This window comes from Mauremys reevesii, linkage group 11 (assembly GCF_016161935.1).
Source record: "Mauremys reevesii isolate NIE-2019 linkage group 11, ASM1616193v1, whole genome shotgun sequence".
NCBI lineage: Eukaryota > Metazoa > Chordata > Testudines > Geoemydidae > Mauremys > Mauremys reevesii.
Genome location: NC_052633.1, coordinates 63,950,822 through 63,975,115, shown reverse-complemented (window position 1 = coordinate 63,975,115; position 24,294 = coordinate 63,950,822). Strand labels below are relative to the sequence as shown.

The 24,294-nt window shown below is 43.1% G+C and overlaps 1 protein-coding gene and 1 long non-coding RNA gene across 2 annotated transcripts; one reads left to right on the top strand and one right to left on the bottom strand.

Annotated features, from left to right (window-relative positions):
- Positions 1–622: 622 nt before the first annotated feature.
- Positions 623–9,214, bottom strand: TMEM37 (transmembrane protein 37). Its single transcript, XM_039494746.1, has 2 exons — positions 9,075–9,214; positions 623–4,693 (listed from the first exon to the last, which is right to left on the bottom strand). Exons 1-2 carry the CDS (start codon positions 9,093–9,095, stop codon positions 4,121–4,123), a joined length of 594 nt encoding a protein of 197 aa, XP_039350680.1. The 5' UTR covers positions 9,096–9,214; the 3' UTR covers positions 623–4,120.
- LOC120374690 lies at positions 9,138–23,101 on the top strand. The gene is made up of 2 exons (XR_005586207.1): positions 9,138–9,198; positions 22,850–23,101. It is a non-coding gene; the product is annotated as an uncharacterized LOC120374690 (long non-coding RNA).
- Positions 23,102–24,294: the final 1,193 nt, after the last annotated feature.

Genomic DNA, 24,294 nt, shown 5'->3' with positions numbered 1-24,294 from the left:
CTCCAAGATCTTTAAAAAAAATCTGTCTTTCTAGAGTCCTCTTTGATGAGGGGAGGGATAGCTCAGTGGTTTGAACATTGGCCTGCCAAACCCAGGGTTGTGAGTCCAATCCCTGAGGGGGCCATTTAGGAATCTGCAGCAAAAATCTGTCTGGGGATTGGTCCTGCTCTGAGCAACGGGTTGGGCTAGATGACCTCCTGAGGTCCCTTCCAACCCTATGAATTGTGTGGTAAAACAATATGTAATAGAAGGGAGGTGCATGCGTGTGTGTCTATGTAGGGTCAAGGGTGTTGCCCCTAATCTACATGAAAGACTGCATTTCCGCTCACAGAGAGCTGGCCTGACTGTGCAGGCTAAGGGGGACATGAGTAGTCTTCATATTAGATATTAAGTGGGTGTAGGTTACAGCAGACCAGCTAGCCATATTTGAGTATAGATCAAGATGTAATGGCAATAGTTTCTCCAGCTGCCTTTCTGATCAGTTTTCTTTAGTGTGTGTGTGTCTTCATACACATGTGAGATTATGTATATATTTAAAGGGGCAGCAGTGGGGGGAATGAGGAATCCAGATAAAATCTATTCATAAGGTTGCATACAAACAAATTATAGTTGAACTGAATAGTCCTCTTATTTCAAAGTAGTTTATTTAACATTATCAACTTCAGGAATATTGACTTTCAACCTTTTTTTTTTGTCTTAGGCTTTAGAAAAGGTACAAACTACTGTATATACAGGCATTTATTAGATGCAACAGCCTAAGAAAAAGGAACAGTAGTATTAGCCTGTTCTACAGCATTTACTAACAAAATATACCTTATAATCACAATGTAATAATCAAGCACAATAATTTGCTAGACAAAGCCAGCTACAGACAGAAACTTTGCACAATTCTTTCAGTAGGGGACTTTTTCAAAAAAGACTTTTAATTTATTCATAAAACTGTACAGGACCATCCTTAAGCACAAGCAACTGTTATGTGTCCCATGTGGACTCTAACTCATTCTCTGATTTTTCCTCTTTATATGTGACTAGTGAGGATATACAACTCATGGTCCACTTTCCCCTCCTCCTTCCAAAAGAAGCAGGACAGGAGCATCCTGGGTCTAATCCTTGCTAGTGTTAAGGGTGGCCTCAAAGTGCATACATCATTTATAGCCATTGTTTTGAAGTTACCAAGAAGGAATGTAATTTCATCAAGTGTTGTGTCTCCACAAAACCCTGGATACACTGGTCATGGATCTCATGCAAGTGCTCCATCACCGGTTCCTCCTGCTCAGAGGTACTTTGTGTTTATATCCCAGTACTACATACTGAAACACTACTTAATGATGGCTTAAGGCACTCACTCCACAGACTGACACGGTTGATATAACCAATGTGCAACAATTTGGGGCTTGATCCTGCAAACGCTTGCTCATAAAAGTAGCCCTACTGAAATCAATTGGACTCTTCCCATGAGTTAAGTGGTTGCAGGTTCAGCTTCTAGTTACGTTAAACAAACTGCAATTCGGTGAAGCAAAAGCACCTTATTTAAACAAGAGAAAGAGCTAGGATCACAGTGCAGCATGTCATAGGCAGATCCAGGGGCATGTATCTAGCATTCCTTGTGCATCCCAAATTCCTACTGAAGGCAACAGGAGTTTTAGGTGCACAAGGAATGCAGGAATAGGCCCAATATTGCAAAAAGATAAAATTCAGTAGTTACTCTGGGTAACTTAGCTTAGTGCATTATCATATCAAAAAGACATACAAACGAGGGTGCTAGGGAACAATGGAAGTTTACCAGAACAAGACAAACATATCTAGATCTGGACTGAAAACTCACTCCCACCGTACTGATGAGGAACACAAAAAGGTTTAGGAGTTTATTCTGTGAAAGTTGACATCTCTTAAAAAGAAAATATGAGAATATTTCCTCATTAGAAAATGAGCGGTCAGTTTAAGAGCATTGTACAAGATTACAAAATATATGTAGTCAGTGCTTATGATTCTTGGCTTTACAGAACAGATTTGCACAAAGGACGACATTTATTCATGGCTCACATAAGTAGCATTCTCTCTCCAGTTCATTTATTCTACAAACTATACTGGTGTGTTTGCACTGGGTGGAAGAGTATGTTTAAGAAACTGGTGTAGTACAGGAGATTAAATGCCTTGCTCAAGAATTATTGATTCAATATAACTATGAAGAGGGAGCATGTTTAAATATTTGTCTTTATAGAAATAAAAAAAATCTTTCCAGAAAGACATAAAATAGATTTTATCAGATGCTGTGAAACACTTTCTAAATGTTTTAGTCCATCATCAATGGAGTGTTCTACTTTAAACAGGAAGGATATTGAAAAGAATTTGGAGCAATGCTCCAAGCACTAAATTCAGATGCTTGTATTCTGCTTCTGCCAGCCATGCAGGAACTTGACTAGACTGTCGACAGCTTGACTAATTTTACTACATCAACAACTTGCAGGGTTTTTAAAGCTGTAATGAACTTATGCGTCTTTTTAATTAGAGATCTTAGGCCTGGCATTTTGGTCTCCATCACACCAGCAATTTCACTGGCTTCACTGGAGTGACTCCTGATTTACGCCAGCACTCAGTGAATGCAGAATCAGCCCCTCTGGTTACCTCATTTTTGGGGAAGTTTATTTTTTTATGTTTCCTGATTTTAAATCACAAGGGGAAATCATTCTGTCTAAATTGTCAGGTCTACAGATTTTCTTTCTCATCACAGAAGAGCCTCTACATGGCAAAGTGAATGAGTTTATTTCTCTAGCTACATGGGTGCAGTAATTCCCGTTGACTCACTGGGAATTATTGGTATTGTGTAACCAGAATAATTCTGACCGTCTATGGTAAAAGGCAGGGTGAAGGGTCACCATGGTGGAGTAAATCACATCAGCTAGCTTAACACTCTTCAGACATGCTTGTCCTGGGAGCGAAGTGAAAGGAGAATGGACAAATGAATGATCAGAAATAGCAAGGCTGAACTTTAATTAACCCTATGGGCCAAAGTCGCCCCGGTGGGGATATCAGGGAGCCAGTTGGAGCTCCCTGATTCTGAGTCCGTCTGCACTGGCCTTTACTAAAGTATCCCATGAGTGCCTACACCAGAAGAGGCTGGAATAGGGTGGCTGGTGCAGGAGCAGGCACTGTTGGCTTTATGCCAGTGGCTAGTTCCCTTTTCCTCATGGAATTCTCTGCTGGTAGGGTGACCAGATGTCCCAATTTTATAGGGACAGTCCCGATTTTTGTGTCTTTTTCTTATATAGGCTCCTATTACCCCCCACCCCCATCCTGATTTTTCACATCTGCTATCTGCTCACCTTATCTGCTGGCCATGTATATCCACAATCCAGTCCCTCTGTGCTGCTAGGGGCTGGAGACAAAATGAGACTCTGGCCCTATATCCTAACCATAGTGGATGTACATACCCCAAACCTCTAATATATTATATATGGAAGGGATAGTTATAGGGGACACGAGTGACAGTTGGAAAACATGAGCTAATTAACATTGATTCAGACCTGTTTCACTCATGTCGTGTGAAGAGAATGATGGGGTGTGAAACCCTGATAAAGATTTTCAATATGCCACGCTAATAAATGTGACCAGACAAATAGTTTGTCCAATTTGAAATGAAGCTCCATCGGGCGGGCTGAACACGCTGGGCATGCATTCCTCCTCACGCTCTGTTCACATACTCAAGAAGAGCAACTGAAGATAGGGAGAGAAAAAGCAATACCAAACCCAAAAGCACCACACAGAGTGTTTGACCCCAGTACTTTAAAACAACTGGTGTAGATTGCAATTTTCAGGTCTTCTATCCATAAAACACTTCAGATGCTTTTTTTAAATTTAAAACAAAATAGGAGTCTTTCCTTATTTTGTTATCTACTACTGCAGAAAATTTCATTTAAAACTAGAGCAGGTCTTAATTTTTCCCCTGCAGCCATCCTCAGTGAACTGTGGCTACATCCTATGAAATTCTCAGACTGTCTCAAACCTTTTCTCTTTGCAGATGACTTTAAAAACCTGATGTTCTTTCCCAATTTCATTTGACTGATTTTTCCAGTCTAACTGGCAAAGTTGATGACACAAAAGCAGAATACTCCCATCAGTTCTAGAATTTTCGTGCTCTGTTCCACGGGTATGTTATGTTGTTAATGTGAAGTCCGCTCATTCCATTAAGGAAGAAGAGGCAGGCAGCAATGAACTCACACCAAAAGGTCAGTGTGAAACCCAGGAAGGTAATGTAGTCCTTCAGGAGGATTAAAAAACTCAGGACTCCACTGGAGGACAGGAGAAATGAGAGAAGAATAAGGATTGATCCCATTGACCATTTTCGTCTGGAATTAGTGTCTTCACAGACTTGGGAGACCATCAGAAGTTCCAGGCCAAATATTGCTACAACCACAGCAAGAGACACCACACTTCTTGCAAGAATCATTCCAAAATTAATCCCTTCCACACTGGCCTGATTCAGATCAGTGACGCATTTCAATATGGTGCTGTTGCCTACGGTGCAGAAGTGCCACAGTCCAAACAGCTGTCCTTTTGCAAAAAGCCAGTGGCCATCACAAACTGAAACTGATGACAGGACAACTGCTATTGCCACGCACAAAATAATGAGGCTTCTGATGAACGTCTCAAAGAATGATTTCTTGGGTCTTCTGTGAGCAAGCAACCTCTGTGCCTTAAAAGAGATATTACAAAAGAAAACAAGTTACAAAATTCATCTGTTTTAGTTACTATTCAAGATATATTTAAGTCCTAGGAACAAAATGGAGAGGCTTTAGAAATAATGTGAATGCATGCTTAATAATAATAATAATTAATGCCCTAATCTCAGGTTTGACTAAATAGATCCTGCAGTGTATATATATATATATCTTTAAAATTAGAGAAGAAGAATGGTATTGTGGTTGAAGCAACATATGGGACTCGTGCTGTGTGTTGACTTCCCTGCTTGACCGCAGCCTTGTGCAAGTCATTATTCTACTTCACTTTGTCTGTCTTGTCCATTTAGGCCCCAATTCTGTGAATACTTATGCATGTGCTTAAATTTGCACATGTGAATGGTCCTGCTGACTTTGCAGGACTCCTCACTACATACTCACTTATGGAAAGTTAAGCACCTGCAGACGTGTTTTCAAGACCAGGACTTTAGATTTGGGCAGGGACTGTCTCTGACTGTGTATTTGTACAATGCCAAGAGCAATAGAGCCCTGGGGCCTTGAGACACTACTGTACTGAAAATAAAAACTTACTTTACATGGGGAAATGTGTATTTCCCCCCACTCTCCTATCACTCAAAGATGGCCACACAGATTCTGCTCAAATTAAAAAAAAAATCACCCTTGGAACAGAAACCAAGCATGGAAAATTTCAGACCAAAAGACTGAAATTTCAGAAAGGCACTAACCATGGAAAAGAGGAGGTTCCAGTGGAAATGACTACAACCTTAAAGATAACAATGCCTCCTATGCACCAGATGTAGGCTGAGATTGTCAAAGGAGCCTAAGGGGAGAATGGGGGCTGGGGTGCATTTACTCCTGCAGTCTCCATAGAAACCCAGCCTTCATGAATGTGAACACTCACTGGGCCTGATTCCCATCTCACTTACCCTGGTGAAAAACTGGTGTTACACCATCAATTTCAATGGTGTTCCTCTTGATATACAATTTGTGCTCGTGAAAAGAGACTCAGGCCTACTCGCTTCATGAAACAATTTGTAATATGCTTTTTCAGAGATTAAAAAGAGAGCTGCCATATAACTTTAGGATCATGCTTTGACCTGCCTTATAACTACTGGAATCTGTAGAGTAGTCTCCATTAGATCATCAGCCCAACACTGCACTCGGGGAAAGTCAATGGGAGTTTTGTCTGAATAAGGAGTGTGGGCCTGAACCCTCAAACTAGGGGGCAGCTTGTGATAGCCTTGTTCATTTTAACAGTCCCTTACAACCAGGAGTAATCCCACTGAAGTCAATGGGACTACTAGTAAAGTAGGAGTAAAGCCAGGGAAGCAGCATCTGACCTGTGTTATTTAAATCCAGTTCTCTCAAAAATAAACTACAATTGTTAAAACAGCCCCATTTGTGTAGGGTGAACAATCCTTTGTGCTCAGCCACTCCACAACTAGCCAGACAATGGGGCACAAGGTCACTAACAATCCTTATCCCTAGAGTGAGGCTAACACTGCTGATGGTGCTAGAACACAAACAGGAAACACATGATGCAGAGCAGTGTTTGGCGTATGAGCCAAAAGGAAAGTGGGGAAAAAATTGTTTGCCTAATGGAAACGGTAGGGATAGAAGTATACTGAACCTGCCAAGAGGGTTTTAAAAACAAGAGTTTTAAAAACAGTAATACATGAACACTAAAATGTTACTTATGAGACTCTAAAATCTTTAATCCTTTGAGTTGTTTTTAAAATTGTATGTGAGTGCTCAGTGTACTCAGTTTTTAGGGCCTATACATTCACAGAATATTCTATTCACGAGGAAACAATTTCTGATTTTGTTCCAATTATTGTACTGTACAAAGATATCCACAAGATATTGAGTCATAATGCTGGAACTTTGCACAGTCGTGTATCATCCTACACAGTGCACCTATAGCCGTGTCAGTCCCAGGATACTAATCCTGTATTATCCTGGAATATAAAGGCAGAACTGACACTTCTTAGTCAGAGATCAGAGCCCGATTGTACTAGGAACAATACACACTCCTAAGAAAAAAGACAATCCCTGCCCCCAAAGATTACAGTCTTAAAGCCAGATTTTCAGGTGCTCAATATCCACAATTAGAGTCAGATTTTCAAGTGTTCAGCAGCTTCTACAGTCAGTCCCTTTCAAAAATACCGTATTATATACTACTAAACCGCATGCACATCATTGCTGACTAAGTCAGCATTAACTTACTCCAATCCCCTGTGCAAATAGCATTTGGGTGCCTGGGGCAAGTATGGCTATTTCAGTAACCTAGGGTTGCCTGTGTGTCACTCAAGTGTGCTCAATAACAGCAAAGTAGCAAATTCTGACAGGGAATATTTTATAACACTACCCCTGCCAATCTACTGCCTGTGAGTCAGTGAGAGCAGGTGCCTCCAAAGCCCAAATTCACAGGCTGTTCTGTGCCTCCCTGCATTCTGCTGCTCTCCTCCCCCACCCCCCAGCACTTGCCCACTCTCCCCTTAGGTAGGTTTTCAACCATGCATTCCACGATAGCTAAAGACAAAATACACCCAGGCTGCATAAAACCTTGGACTCTGTATCTCCTACTCATGGGTCTTAAATCTCAGTAACTTTGCAGTGCAGTGACTTGCCCAAGGTCAGAGAAAGTCTGTGTCTGGACTAGAAATAGAACTCAGGTCTCCTGTTTTCCAGGCCTATGTGTTAACCCCAGCAGACCATTCTTCCTTTATATATGCTTGGAATACTTAATTTTCTGGGGTGGTGGTAAAGGTGGGCATGAGTTTGGCTTGTTACCAACTAATATTTGTCTGGTTTTATTCCCACCACATGCTACACTGATTAGGTCAATATATATTTAAAAAATACATGGAATTGTTTTAAAATAAATGAAATCTGGCTTTAATTGGATATTTCAGACTGACATATCTGGTGGTTCTGACATGGACGGGCTTAATAAGTAGAACTAAATCCCCAAATGACTAACTACTGCTAGCATCAATATGTATGTTCTCATACAACCAGCAAGCCTTCTTTCAGAGTGGTGCAGCACGGCATGTTGTAATGCACACCTGACACCATTTAGGGCTGTACAGACTGATTAGCTTGTCCAGTCAGCCTCCTTGCCACTGCAGGACTGATTCCTCCAGAATGTGTTCTACAGTTTGGTCCAGTCTTACTTTTATTATTATTTTTATAATTGGAGATATACCTATCTCCTAGAACTGGAAGGGGCCTTGAAAGGTCATTGAGTCCAGCCCCCTGCCTTCACTAGCAGGACCAAGTACTGATTTTTGCCCCCAGATCCCTAAGTGGCCCCCTCTAGGATTTTTTCTCACAACCCTGGGTTTAGGAGGCCAATGCTCAAACCACTGAGCTATCCCTTCCCCCCTTGCCTCAGTTCTCAAATTTCTCAAATGAGGGGGCTTCCCTCACTTTCTTTGGGAGATTACAGTGTTCCACCGCTTAAGAGATCTCATTGTCAGCAAGTTCTCACCAAGCTTAAACACCTCCTTTCACCATACTCCTACTTCATTTTGAAAATATCATCTTTCATATAAAGCGTCACAAGACGCTTACAGGAAGAGTCATACATATCAGGGATGGAGGACTTTGTAAACAACACACAATACTGTGGGGGTAGGGAAGGGAAATGGACCAACTTTGATTTATGAATTAGTATTAAGACTAATTGGATAGACAAGTCTCACACTATAGCCACTTGTTTATAAAATCTCTTGCTTTCTATAGAAGAGCAAACTCTTGTTGTTACAGTATGGTGCAAATCATTTTTCCAGACCTAGGCACTTCCCAGCCACATATTATACTAACAACCATGTACTAGTATGTCCTGCAGCCAGTAAAAAGTAAGGCTTAGTGTTAAATGATCATTGAGCGGATTTAAACTAAGACACGGAACAGTAAGAATACAGCTTTTGGGTACACTTTGCGGTCATTAAGAAATCTCTCCGAGGAAAGGTCAGAGTAGATTTAGAAGGCAATAGATCCCTTCCTAACCCCGATCACTTTCCATTATTTGGGTGAGACTAATGCACTAATCCTCTGCTCTGGACAGAGCTCCTAGAGAAGCTCTCCTGTTTATTTCCAAAGGGACCTGGAAAGGTACATCTGGAGGAAGTTTTTTGGTGCACAGAGAAGACTACAAAGAGCAACAGGTAGCAAGAACTCAGCATAGCAGCAGCGGAGCTCGCAGAGTGATAAACATTTAAGCCTCCAGCGGGAGAACAAAGGGAAAAAAAAACCACAGCAGGACCCCAGCGTCTCTGCATCAACACTGATTGCATCTGTCTAGTCAAAACAGCCGAGCTCTCCCCCCGCCCCCCCAGCCAGGCACTCGGGGCCCCGGAGTCCCCTCATTACCTGCACCGCTATAGCTGTCATGCTGGCTCCGGCTGCCTGCAGACCCGAGAGAAACTTTGCTTCGCCTCGCCTCGCCTCGCCTCAGGTGCTGACAACAACAAGCTCTCTCGCTGCCCGCGCCCAGGTCAGGTCAGCGCTGGAGGGTCCCGGCCGGGACAGCAGCCAGCCTGCCGGGGTCAGGGAAGCCGGGGGCTGCGGCAAGGCAGGGCTGGCTGCTGCCCTTTGAGTTTCCCCTTTGGCTGAGTCAGCAGCAGCGCAGCCCGGGGGAGGCGGCCGCGGCCACAGGGGCGGGAGGGAGGCGGAGGTTAGCGAAGCGCTCCGAGCACAGCAACAAGCGACCGCGGGGAGCCGGGAAAGGGCGCGGGCGGCGGCAGGCAGCCGGGGGCAGAGGCGAGGGCGAGGGAGGCAAGCGGGGGGGAGGGGTGGAAGCAGAGGGAGCTGGACAGCAGCACCCGGAGTCCCTGTGGTCTCTCCCCTTTGTCCCTAGGGGATTTGGGGCCCGTGTCTGGGGTCTCCAGCCTGGGCAGGGCCAGAGGCCCTTCCTCCCTGGTCCACTCCAGGGTGGGTCCTAAGAACTTCCTGGAGCTACGATTTGGGCCCCTGAGCGGCCCTGGCCAGTTCAGTGACGAGCTCCAGAGCTGGTTAATTTTAAATGTGTGTTAATCTTAGAATCCTAGGGCTGGCTGGGACCTGGAGAGGTCACCTAGCCAGTGGTTCTCAAAGCCGGTCCGTCCGCCGCTTGTTCAGGAAAGCCCCTGGTGGGCTAGGCCAGTTTGGTTACCTGCTGCGTCCGCAGGTTCGGCCGATTGAGGCTCCCACTGGCTGCGGTTCGCCGCCGCAGGCCAATGGCTGCGGGAAGGGCGGCCAGCACATCCCTCCAGGGCCGGCTCCAGGCCCCAGCACGCCAAGTGGACCAGCGGACCCTCCGCAGGCACGTCTGCAGGAGGTCCACCGGAGCCGCGGGACCGGTGACTGCCAGAGCGCCCCCCGCGGCGTGCCGCCGTGCTTGGGGCGGGGAAATTGCTAGAGCCGCCCCTGCATCCCTCAGCCTGCGCCGCTTCCCGCAGCCCCCATTGGCCTGGGTCGGCGAACCGCAGCCAGTGGGAGCCGCGATCGGCCAAACCTGCGGACGTGGAAGGTAAACAAACTGGCCTGGCCTGCCAGGGGCTTTCCCTGAACAAGCGGCGGATCAGCTTTGAGAGCCACTGATCTAGTCCAGTCGCTTGCACTCATGGCAGGACTAAGTATTATCCTAGACTATCCCTGACAGGTGTTTGTCTAACAGGCTCTTAAAAACCTCCAATGACAGAGATTCCACCACCTCCTTAGGCAATTTATTCCAGTGCTTAACTACCTGACAGGAAGTTTTTCCTAATGTCCAAACTAAACCTCCCTGGCTGCAATTTAAGCCCGTTGCTTCTTGTCCTGTCCTTGGAGATTAAGAAGAACAATTCTTCTCCCTCCTCCTTGTAACAACCTTTTACGTACCTGAAAACTGTTATCATGTCCCCTCTCAGTCTTCTCTTTTCCCAACTAAACAAACCCAATTTTTTCAATCTTCCCTCATAGGTCATGTTTTCTAGACCTTTCATCATTTTTGTCACTCTTCTCTGGACTTTCTCCAATTTGTCCACATCTTTCCTGAAATGTGGCACCCAGAACTGGACACAATACTCCAGTTGAGGCCTAATCAGCAAGGAGTAGAGCAGAAGAATTACTTCTCGTGTCGTACTTACAACACTCCTGCTGATGCATCCCAGAATGATGTTTACTTTTTTTGCAAGAGTGTTACACTGTTGACTCCTATTTAGCTTGGGGTCCACTATGACCCCCAGATCCCTTTCCACAGTACTCCTTCCCAGGCAGTATTTTCCCACTTTGTGTGTCCAACTGATTGTTCCTTGCTAAATGGAGTACTTTGCATTGGTCCTTATTGAATTTCATCCTATTTACTTCAGACCATTTCTCCAGTTTGTCTAGATCATTTTGAATTTTAATCCTATCCTCCAAAGCACTTGCAACCCCTCCCAGCTTGGTATCGTCCGCAAACTTTATAAGTGTACTCTGTGCCATTATCTAAATAATTGATGAAGATATTGAACAGAACTGGACCCAGATTTGATCCCTGCTAGACCCCATGCGTTATGCCTTTCTAGCATGACTGTGAACCATTGATAACTACTCTCTCTACTCTCCAACCAGTTTTGTACCCACCTTATAGTAGCTCCATTTAGGTTGCATTTCCCTAGTTTATTTATGAGAGAGTCATGAGGGACAGTAACAAAATCTTTACTAAAGTCAAAATATACCATGTCTACCCCCCTCCCCCACAAGGCTTGTTACCCTGTCAAAGAAATCTATCAGGTTGGTTTGACATGATTTGTTCTTGACAAATCCATGTTGACTGTTACTTATTACCTTATGATCTTCTAGATGTTTGCAAATTGGTTACTTAATTATTTGCTCCATTATCTTTCCGGGTACAGAAGTTAAACTGGCTGGTCTGTAATTCCCCAGGCTGTCCTTATTTCCCTTTATATAGTTTGGCACTATATTTTCCCTTTTCCAGTCTCCTGGAATCTCTGTCTTCCATGACTTTTCAAAGATAATCACTAATGGCTCAGATATCTCCTCAGTCAGTTCCTTGACAGGATTGGGGCCAAAACAAGCAGTTGTGTGGCTTGCGGTGGGTAAATCTGGCTTTTGTTAATGGTAAAGATCAAACAAAAGGACACAAAATGGGATGAAGCAAAATACAAAGCTTCTGGGAGCAGGGAAAACAATATTTCTCTGTGGTATTGCCAGCTTGTTTGATTTCTAGCATGAATTTTGCGGTGTTTGGTGTTTTTTGTAAAGCCCAGCTGCTGGAGGCGTGTGATGAGGTGAGAACTTACTTTTTAAAAAATGAAAGCGGAACTTTCCAGCCCACATGGTTGCAGAGAAACATGACTGGAGACAAGTGGAGGCTAACAAACCAAGAGGCAAATGGAAAGCTCCTCATATGAATATATATATTTTAAGAGCCTATGATGTTTAAGCCAATCTCATAATTTTCTGAAGCCTGACTCATGATTTTTGAACTCTTGGGGTTGGCAGTACTGTATACTCGCCTCAGAGAGTCACTGTGGGATCAATTAGATAATGTTCGTAAAGAGCTTTGAAGAAGAAAAGTGCTATAAAACGTGTGCTAGGTTTTATTAAAGCCTAATATGCACAGAAATGAAGGTATCCTCTCCACTAAACAAATTTGGATTAGCTAAAATACTCATTTGTAGGAGCTCAAAGTATCATGAAGAGATGGATGTGTAAGTGATTTACTTTTTTCCTTATGGAAAATCCTAACCTTACATCATTAAACATGTGCAAAAATAAATAACAAAGTACCCAGTTGATTGAATCTCAATAAAAGGACTCAACCAAAGAAAAACAAAGCTAAAGAAATGAACAAATTCCCACCCGTCTCTTTTACCAGGCCTTGTGGCATGCTTTGGAGCCCATTTGGATTTTGTCAGCATCGAGGATGTAAGCCGCTGTTCTAGCTAAACCAGTTCAAAATCGCAGTGTAAACAACCAAAGCTGCTATACACTGCAGTTTGCATTGGTACAGTTTACTCTGGTTTCAAGCAAGGGTGAGCTGCACCTTTACTGCTTGCAGTAAATTGGCCAGTTTATGTCGGGATTGTTTTTGTAGCTGTCCACTCATGGCTATTACTGGGGCAAATCTTCAATGTTGATAACACTGTCTCCTTTGGAAAAAAAAGTGGGGTGACTGCAGAATTGAAGACTCTACACAGTATGAACACCCTGCCTTCCTCTGGCCCCCAAATGTTCAAAAGGGGAGAGAGCAAGTGTTCTCCTGAATTACTCTAAAAATACAATACAATCAATACCAGCTTTTCCTCCAGGGCTTTAAGCTGGCACTTCGAAAGTTTCTGGATGTGGTTAATACTTGGAGCATCAATTTGTCCTGTAGGTTAAACACATCCATTCTGCTCACTAAACCCTCATCTCCACATGTGGGGGGTGGGGGGTAAGGGGTGTACATAGAGGGTCTGATTCCAATCTTATTTTACATTGAGCTGCTCCTGATTTATGCTAGCAGAGCTGTGAACAAAATCTGAACCAGTGAGTAATCTCTCACATGCTCCATTAAGAATAAAATAGCCTTGGAAGAAAATATCACCTGCTGTTAGATTTTCCCCTCACTTCTGCAAAGGATAGTATTGTTGTCTGCAGCAGCAGCTGCTAGTGTTGTTACAGTAAGAAAGCATCACTCCACTTTCTTTTAGGCTTTTGCCTCTACTTTTCTGAGTGCTCAATGCTACTGAACTAGGAGCACACAGGGCTTGATCCTGCTTCACTGAAGTCAGTGGGAATTTTGCCATTGATTTTAATGGGAGCAGGATTGAGCTCAGGTTTTGAATGTTATATATACATAACAAGCCTGCATTAATTCTATGCCCTGGTATAGATATAAGAGCATGTAGTAAATACTATAGTTAGTGTTGCAAAGGCACTTTTTATTATACACCCTTGTTTTAATTTTCTCAAGACTTTTTCAAAAACATGTATCACATTTTCATACGGCTCATAAGATTTCTGCCCCCAAACTCTGGAAATTTTGATAGACTCCAAGGCCAGAAGGGATCATTGTGATCATTTAGTCTGACCTAAAATTACTTCCAGTGTTGGCTTATCAGATACCCCAATGATGAGTAGCCATGGAAATGCCTAAACATAAAATAAATGAACCTCTCTCTTGGGAGCCTTTAGATGTCTCCTTGTTGTAATGAAGGGCAGTTCCCTTCCTTGTCTTCCCCTATCAGTAGTTGCTGCATGTGTTTTGTATTTCCCACAGCACTAACAGATCCCCCCCCACCTCACCCCATTGTATTTACAACATCTCCAGCCTCTCACCTTGGATTGTGAGTGAAGACTGTAAACATCCTTATCTGTTACCAGCAAGCTTGTAGTTATTTATCTCTACCTGTGCCGTCAGCAAAAATATCTCCACTCATAAAGTTTTATTCCCTTTGTCTTTTCTTACTTATTCTTTCCCATCCTGCAATGAATTACTGATCACTTTATTTTCTTCGGCACTCGGCAGAAAGTACTTTTTTTTTTTTTTTTAAAGGAAGTTGTGTTTTTTTGCTGCATCATCAGACATCCTTACCGTACTGCCAAATTCTGATTTCAATTATAGCAATAAATGTCTGGAGCGACTCCATGGACCTCAGTGGAAATTCTCTAGATTTAGGCCCTGATGGCACAAGTTATTGTGCATGGGCTATAACTTGTAGGATTGGGACCTCACACGGGTGTACCAAAGATCAGAACCTGGCCCATTATCTTCTGTTTTCCTACCTGTATTGAATTCTGATGCGCTCCTACTCAATGTGTAGCATTTAGGTGATTAAGACGTCTTTTCTCATTCCTCTTGTTTCCATTTCTGGGCAATATATTTATCCATAAATACTACTTATTTATGTTAATCCTGTAGCAATTTTACCAGGACTTTTAAATTTATTTCCTTTACAAATACATTTTCCTGAAGAGACAATTTTCTTTCATAACACTCTATTTCTAGTATTTTTCTCCTTGTTGAAAATTCTGTTACTGTAGTTTTCACATTTTTATGGTAAATTCAGACTCTTGCATTCTCTCTATCCCAGAATCTTTGCTTAAATCATCTATAATGTATATTATCTGCATTTTGTTTCAAGACTGTAGTGAATTCTGAGACTATGCTTCCCCCAGATTCTGAACTGTATGTTTTCCATTTCACTTTTGTACCATGTAGCAAATTTTGCAGGGTCAGTAAAAAAATTCATTCTTGTGGTTTTTTCTTTAGTTGTTGGACTGCTACAATTTTGTCCTCTGAATACATTATCTGTGTCATCAAATTTTACACTTCCTATGTTCCCTGTTTTAGGCTCATCATAAAATGGGATGTAGTCAATAAATCCTGTACCAATTATGTTTATTTTTCAGGTCATATTTCTATCTTGTGGGGGTCTACACTGGTTGTGTTGTCCTGGCTCATAATTGCAAGAAAATTGAATTGTCTCAGGGCATGTCTACACTTGAAATGCAAAAGTGGCATAGCTGCACTGCTGTAGTGCTTCAGTGTAGAGACTACTGATGACGATGGGAGCGGTTCTCCTGTCAGCATAGGTAATCCACCTCCAAGAGGTGGTAGCTAGGTTGATGGAAGAATTCTTCCACTGACCTAGTGCTTTCTACCCCAGGGGTTATGTCATCTTAACTACACCTCTCAGGGGTGTGGATTTTTCACACTCTTGAGCGACAAAACTGGGTCAATCTAATTTTTTTAGTGTAGACCAGGCCTTAGGCTATGTCTACACTTAAGTTGCTACAGCTGCAGAGTTGCAGTGCTCTGCTGCTGTAGCACTTCAGTGTAGACATTTACTACAGCGGCGGAAGGGGTTCTCCCATCACTGTAGGTAATCTGCCTCCCCGAGAAACGGTACCTATGTCAACAGAAGAATTCTTCCGTTGACCTAGTGCTGTCTACATGGGTGGTTAGGTGTGGATTTTTCACACCACCTGAGTGATATACTGCATACATCCGATGAAGTGGGTTTTAGCCCACGAAAGCTTATACTCAAATAAATTTGTTAGTCTGTAAGGTGCCACAATTACTCCTCATTCTTTTAGCTATGCTGGGAGAGGGCAGTTGCAGGGGAGAAGCAGCTACTAGGCTGATTGGGGAAGTAGGCACAGCTGGGAGCCACGCCCAAAACAGACCACAGCCAGCCCCTATAAAAAGGCTTTGAGCCAGGAGCTTTGATTTGAGGACTTCAATAACTCAGACATAGGTGAGGGATTTGTTACAGGAGTGGGTGGGTGAGATTCTGTGGCCTGCATTGTACAGGAGGTCAGACTACATGATCATAATGGTCCCTTCTGACCTTAAAGTCGATGAGTCTATGTAACTCTTCAGTGCAGACGAGCCCTCATTTTGTGGCCACAAGAAGGGGAATGGACTGAGAACTCCACTTGCATGTGGCTTTGCTAAGAAAACTCAGGCTCGGGCAAACTGCACAAAACTCTTTTCCGGGTAAGAAGTCCATATGACCCGGTCCTTGTGTGACTTAGCCCCAAGTGTGCAAACACTATGCACTAAGGCTCTGGTTCAGCAAGGTTTTTAAGAGCTTGTGCCTTTCTTTAAACGCGAGTACAGTAACTCCTCACTTAAAGTCGTCCTGGTTAATGTTACGTTGCTGATCAGTTGGGGAACATGTTCGTTTAAAGTTGTGTAATGCTCCCTTCTAATGTCGTTTGGCAGCCGCCTGCTTTATCCACTGCTTGCAGGAAGAGCAGCCCATTGCAGCTAGCTGGTGGGGCTCGGAACCAGGGCGGGCTGCCGGTCCACCCTGGTTCCAAGCCCCATCAGCTCCCCGCTTCCCTAAATTCCCTATGCAGGAGCTACCCAGCAAGCTAGCAATTGCAGCTGTCCCTCCCCCCACTGCCATGTGCCGCTCCTGCCCTCTGCCTTGGAGCTGCTCCCCAAGACTCCTGCTTGCTGTGCTGGGGGGAGGGAAGGAAGAGGGGGGGCTAATGTCAGGGTGTCTTCCTACCCCCTGCTCCCCGCTTACTTCATCTTCCATAGAGTAGGGGGGACACACCAGGGCTCAGGACGGAGGGAGCTTGCAGCAGATGCGGTCTCAGCAAGCTGATCTAATTAACGAGGCAGTGTACTTAAAGGGGAAATGTGCATATCTCCCTCCATTCCTGCTGCCTCGTAGAGTGAGAGAGTTAACCCTTGAGGGCTCAGCCAATTTCTAGTTCATCATTTAGCAGTAAGGGAAATATCCCACCCTCTGACTCCTCCACCTCAACCAGGCTTCACAATCATCATCACTGTGTACCAGTATTAAATTGTTTGTTTAAAACTTATGTGTGTGTGTGTATATGTGTGTGTATATATATATATATATGTATCTTTTGTCTGGTGAAAAGAATTTCCCTGGATTCTAACCCTCCCATTTACATTAATTCTTATGGGGAAATTGGATTCGCTTAACATCGTTTCGCTTAAAGTCACATTTTTCAGGAACATAACTACAATGTTAAGTGAGGAGTTACTGTAGTCCCATTGACTTCTATGGGGCTGCTTCTGAGTTTAAGGTTGGGCACATCCTTGCTCTCTTGATAAATCAAGGCCACTCTTATGCAGGTAGTCCTACTAAAGCCAGTGGTAATGTTCATGTGTGTAAAGATAAGCATGTGGATAACTATCTGCAGAATCAGGAGCTTAGGCACACATCCTTAAAGGTAGTTGGTTAGGTTTTGCTCCGCTCAGTGGTATAACATCTAACCCCTAGGTTGGCTTGCTTCCCAGTGGAATTTTCGGTCCTGAGCTAGGAGCCCAGGCTAAATACATTGCATGGAGAGACTTAGGCGCCTATGGAAGGCATCCTCAGAAGCCAGTGTAATGGTTGATGCTGCTCAGTGCAGGAGTACATCAAAACCTCTAGGGCAGTGGTACGTATACCCTGTGGGTACGCAGAGGTCTTCCAAGGGATACATCAACTCAGCTAGATATTTGCCTAAATTTACAGTAGGCTACATAAAAAGCACTAGCGAAGTCAGTACAAACTAAAATTGCATGCAATCACTTGTTTATACTGCTCTTTATACTTTACACAGAAATGTAAGTACAATATTTATATGCCAATTGATTATTTTATAATTATATGGTAAAAATGAGACAGCCAGCAATTTCTCAGTAATAGTGTGCTATGACACTTTTTTATGTCTGATTTTGCAAGCAAATAGTTTTTAAGTGAGGTGCAACTCGGGGTCCGCAAGACAAATCAGACTCCTGAAAGGGGTGCCGGAGTCTGGAAAGATTGAGAGTGACTGCTCTAGGGTGCCAGTAGTGTGACAGGAGCAGGTGCACCACAACTCAGAAGCGAGCACTGGGGGCTTTCAGGAGCTAGCCCTGGTAGGTCCCTGTGACCATGCAGACACATGGCTCAAGAAAAGGCTATTTTACTAGGGCTGGCAGGAAGGGGAAAGGTTTCAAATACCATAGTACAGAGGCTTAAACAGTTACAGTCCAGAGTGAGTGATAATGGTGTTTGTCCAATTGAGAGTCAGGTCAGAGCTCTTCAAGCCTAGTGCCTGGGGTGCCCTCTCTGGTCCAGAGTCTATTCAAAGCAAATAGGAGCTTGCGGGTTGCCAAGCCAGTCTCAGTTATTGTCTCTCATTGGGGCCCCTCTGCACTGGCTCCCTATCCGGCTGCTGCTGCTGCTTTCCCATAAGTCCCACACAGACCTGCACACAACTGTAATGTCCAGCACTCATGGACTATTCTCCATGCAGCTCACCTGCCTTCAGCTTCTCTCCAGCTCTCTACCTTGCCATGAAGCCACGGCTTCAGCTTCCCTGCAGCTCCTGGCTTCCATGTGGCCACTACTCCCAAAACAGAGCCCCGCCACTTCCTGGGTCACAACCTTTCCCCTCATCTGGCTCAGGGAAAGGGAAATGCAGTGGGGAGAGGGTTAATGTGAATTGTACTTCTTCACTTTGCAGATCCATCACACCAGCAAGCTGAGCGGGAAACTGGCTGAACTAATGAGCAATGAAATGCTGGGTAGACCCAAGCAGCTGATCTGGTTGATTGACCAGAGATAGGCACTTCCCTCCACTCAGGATCCTCAGCCATAAACACCCTCCTGGAGGTAGGCACCTAAGCCTGGTCAATTGCTTAGGGCATCCCTACCTTCGCAGCCAAAACTGTCTCTGTCTTTTGCTCTCACTTGATACATCTTACACTTGGCCCATGTTTCCCTCTGCCCAACTGCATGTATGGGAGCTTTGCTGCTCCCCCGGCAGCCTGCTGTTGAGTGTGACATGTCTCAAGTCTGCTCAGAGCACGTCTACAGGCTCAGGCCTCATTGGTGAGACAGGCATTCCCCTGCTGAGTTTAAAAATCCTGCTTCAGGGCCTCCAGGGTTTTGCCTTGAGCTAGGGCTTTGAGTTGCTTGTTAGCCAGATGTGGCAGTAGTGCTTTGGCTGCTTTGAAAATGCTGATGAATGAAAATTTAGGCACCCAGGGGAGTTAGGTGGCTATGGCATTAGGCGACAGCTGAATGATGGCTTTGGAAATGTCAGTGGCTTCTAAATGGTGTACTAGGTGCCTAAAGAAACAGATGGGCATCTAAATATCTTCAGGAATCTGGTCTTAGTCTCTAGTTGGTTGATTTGAGAAGCCGACACTACTTTGATTGTGATTAGGGGCCTTTAGCTGGTGTATGGTATTGGCTAAGTTGGTTCAGGAAGAAACAAGATTTTTGATGGACAACCAGCTGGGTAAACATTTTATTATGAAAACTGATTTTTTTTTAAATTGTTAATTACCTGCATCTCTGTTTATGTAAAAATTAATTAACGAAGATCAAACTAAATAAAAGTAGATTCAAACCCCAGAATTAATTGTAGACATGACATATGTAAATCATGTATATTTTATGGTAGTATAGTAAATTTCGCCAGAAAAATAGGCCCAATATAATACAACACCTATGCAACCTAGCCAAGTTTACATTATTGTTGAAACATTAACTTTTTGTATTTCTTGACCTTTTGCAATTTAACTGCAATGTTAAAGTTGCTTTAACACAGTTGTTTACCTTTAATTTCTTTGTTGCTCTGAAAGAGAAAACTATGGGAAAGTAGAAATTGTCTATACTTAATTGGGACTAGCTCAATTCTAAGTATGTGTTGAAATTCACCCTTCACTAAAGTGGTTGAGAGGAGGAAGAGGTGACTATTTGGCTGATACTATAATAATTAATCATAATTACTCCCTTTGCTGCTGCTGCTGCTATTTGTCTTGAAACACCTTTCTTTCTCGCTCTGTGTGTGTGTGTGTGTATATATATATAATTTCCTTCTGTAATCATTTTTTAAAATCCTATCTAGGATAATTGTGGACTTTTTAATCAATGGAAAAATGTATTTCTTTTCATTTATCATCACTAAGGTCAGCCAATGATTTTACTCAACCTTCTCAAAGTAAAATAACAAAAACACTTTTAGGCAAAGATCAGCCATGGAAGATCTCAGCCATGAGGTTATTATTTTGGAAAGCTGTGCATGTGAAAACCGTGTGTGTTATAATGGGGATTGTTTAGTGCCTATAAATGGACACTGATATCTTTAAAATTATTATTTGTTTGTATTATGGTAGCACCTAGGAGCTCAAGTCATGGACCAGGACCCTGTTGTGCTAGGTGCTGTCTTGGAGAGGCCAACCTGCATTCCTGTGGCTCACAGACTAGTTAATGGATGATAGAACCTTGAAATTCTAGGTTAAGCAGTGTAGATACATACCTATACCCCCCTCTCTCGGCTTGGCAAAACTTGATTTTTTTTTAAAAAATAATTTTGACAGATAATACAGATGTTTACTTTTAAGCATTTTTTCATAAATTTACATTTTCACAGTTGCGGGAAATTATCGGGGGTCAGACAATAATTGTTTAATGACAGTACACACTAAGATTCAAAAAATTAAAGCTTTATAATTGTTACAAGACCAACTGTTAACATCATATGTCAAAAATTTAGCCTTAAATCAAACTCTATTACGTTCTGAAGCAGCGTTTTTCTTATGCTGCCTATCTGTACATTTCAGTTATTATTGGTGGAAATGTTTTTTGTTGATCTGTGTGCGTATGGTGAAGTTTACATTAATCAACATTTTATCGATTTAAAAATCTAATCTTTCCAAACCTTTATATGTGGATTTTAAAGAAAGAAATAGATTTTAAGTGAGTACAAGTAATGAGGCATAAAAATAAAAAATGGTTACAAGAAAAATAAAGCTAAAACACTTTCTAGTATCTACTTAAATTCTTGTACCATCAGGCTTTCATGCTCCAGCAGATTACTAACCAAACTCTTTAGGTCAGGACTGCCACCCGCACCCCCCCACCCTGTGCCCTACACCCAGAGTCCAATGGCTGTTTTCCTTTGTCTTCTAAGGTGCAATGCCAGAGACAGACAGGGAGGAAGGTGGGGTGCTTGTGCCTCTTTTTTATAGTTTCAGTCCCAGGTGAGAACCAAGTGAGAACCAGGAGACAGAGTTTATGTGGAAGGATATTCCCTGCTGTTTTTTTTTCCACCTGTTTGAGCTTCCTTTGTTTTCCCTTCCTGTTTGCTGATTCTGTTTACGGCTTAAATTCAAATTAAGGCAAGCATACAGTCCTTTATTTAGGACAGACCTGTTTGCGACATCTGCTTGGGCAGGGCTATGGGCATTGGAACACAGGTTAATAACAAGGTTGCCAAACATATTTTGTCAGGACAATACTGTCCAGCCAATTATGAGTTTTCAAATGATACCTCAATAGGCATACTTTGTACAAAGATTATCACAGGAGTATGTAGGGTCTGAAAACGGAATTCCACCACAGTAAACTTATTTTTTTCTTTCATATATGGGTGCTATTCACACTAACATTTTTCGTACCAAAAGACCACCAACAAAATAACTAGAGGAAGGAAGGTTTCCATCACCAATATGCCCTCATTGCAGAAAGGAGAACGACAAGTCAAGCCATTCAAAATAAGGTGCATCTACAAAGTCGGTGAGAGAGAGCTTTAGGAAAAGGGTAATGTGAAATGTAATGCATGTAATCTGTTTTACATACTCTGGCCCTGGCAGTGATGAAATCATTCCAAATAGTTCAAATCAAGAATAAGATACTCACTGAGTAATAAAATGGTCAACTTTTGCACAACCTCTTATTGCATTTGATAGCATTCAAATAATGCTTTTGGGTAAGGAGTAATAATATGAGAATGATAAGTAAAGAGCTGTCTTATCACAGGCTCGAGTTAACAAGTATTATTGGCATATCCAAAGTCCAAACTTCATCCTACACTCCCTGCAAACTCAGTAACCTAGGCTTCAGGACATATGACTGCCAATTGCCCTCTGACTCACCTTCACATTGGGTCTGCTTGAGAGCATAGCTTCCCCTCCTGCATACTCTGGGGTAATCAGGATGTCGCTGCCCTTCATAGATGTAACATCACAGGCTGGATTGGAAATTGGCATAGCTGGAGAGGCAATAGCAACTCCCTGAGAAACTATTGGAGGAATCCCCCTCATTTTAGTATCCCCCTGTAATCAGAAATATCTGTTCCTCCATTAGTCAAGGGTCTTATTTATATCTAGGATCTTACATGGCTTGCATTACTGCGGTCAATGAGTCAACAGCTCCTTCAGCTTTTTGAGAAGAGCAAAACACCAAATATGAAGCAAGAAGGAAACATTCTGGCCCTGGAGGGTTTGTATAGGAACATCCTACTAGCAACAAGAAGAGAAAGAGACACACAAAAACAGCTTGTGAAGCTACTGAATGCTGATAAACTTCTGAACCTCGGTTGCCTTCTTTTTCAACTCCGTTCTCTGCAGAAATATTAATAAGTATAATCATAATTTTGAAAAGCAAGAGGGTTTGTAAATTGGGAAGGTCCATGGACCAACTGCATGTATCTAGCTAGTGTTTGTACCTGGTAATGATTTCTCAGTGCCTAAGTAATTTTAATGTATTCATAGCTGACACTTCTTTTGCTGCCTTTGTTTGTCCACTCCAGGCACAAATATTTATGTATTAATTTCTGCATAATGACCTTTCTTCCTTAACACCTTTTCTACACTCTCTCTTACTGCATAGTCCTTACCTATGTAGGAACTCCTAAATTTCATCTCCATGTGCTCTGCTTCTTCTTAGATGCACAGCTGAACCTGGAAGGGCTGATTCAGATTAGATTCTATTCTGGTGTAATTCTCTACGTATTCACAGTTGAAAGCATACCGGCACAGAGCGTTGTTGGGTCCATGACGGTCACAGCAATCAAAAAATGGACTAGTCCACCAGAAAGGAAGTACAAGGTGGAGACAGAGGACACATGGGAGTTTAAAAAAAAAAAGATATCTCCTGGCTGTATTTCAGCACTCAAAACCAGGTGAATTTGACTTTAGACTTTGCCTGTCACAGCACTGAACAGATGATGTGGCAGCAGCAGCAGCTCCTCCAGCAGCAGGAAGAAGTGAGAGGACATGGAAGAAGAGGAGGACTCCCATCAACTGATTGTACAGGACAGATTTGTGGTGCAACTTCACCCCATTCAATGCTATTTCTGGGCTTGGGAAACCAGTGTGGACTGGTGGGAAAGAGAACCTGCAGGGGCAAGAGATTTTCAGGGTGAGGAAAGTGACCTTTTTGGAGATATGTGCTGAACTAACCCTGGAGCTACAGTGAAGGTGTGCTGGCATGCAATGCCCCATGCCCATGGACAAGCAGGTCACCATCTGGAAGCTTTTTAAAAAAAAACACACGCATATCCCTGAATGCCAATGGTCCATAGCCAACCAATTCAGCATGGGGAGATTGACTGCTGGGGCCTTTATCATGGAAAAGGTACTGTTGCACCAGGAAGCTTGGTAATGCTCAAGAGATGGCTTTACATGTAAGGACTTCCCAAACTATATTGGGGCAACTGATGGGACCGATGTGCCTATTACTTGCCTCCTCCCAACAGGGATCAGAATTTATAAACAGAAAAGGTATTTCTCTCCAGGGTGCACCCAGGGCTCGTTGACCACTGTGGCAGGTTTATGGACATAAGTGCAGGGAAGTCTGGAAGGGTTCAGGATGCTAGGATCTTTTGAAACTCCACCCACTTTACCTGAACAGAGAGAGGAGTTTGTCCCCAGGATCGCTATGGACATGGCATGCACACTGCTCAGGTTATCCTGGGAGACCTGGCTTATCCTTGGTTTCCCTGGTTAATGAAGCTATTCACGAGCTCCTTGGAGAGAAGGAACTGTTGAACTACCACCGCAGTAGCTGCTGAATAGTAGTGGAATGTGCATTTGACCATTTGAAAGTGGCGCTGTTTGTGGAATAGGTTGGCAGCCACAGAAAAAAGCCTTCTAAAGATTATAGCAGCATGCTTTATTTTGCACAATATTTGTGAGAGTGAGGGGTAAAGCCTTAATGATGAGTGGGAGGCTGAGGTGCAAAGACTTCCTCAGTGATCTGAGCAGCATGCAAGGCATTCTGTAGAAAATGGTAACAGGCAGGGCAATAGTGTCTGGAATGCCTATTGCTCTTATTTTGAGTCTCATGCCTGAAACTGTGCAACTGTACATCCAACTGTTATCCTGTGGAGC

Bases quoted from the DNA above. Each gene is read 5' to 3' on its own strand.
- TMEM37 (XM_039494746.1), bottom strand. From the start codon at position 9,095: ATGACAGCTATAGCGGTGCAG. The intron at 4,694-9,074 runs GTAATGAGGGGA...ATCTCTTTTAAG, and splicing joins TGACAGCTATAGCGGTGCAG to GCACAGAGGTTGCTTGCTCA.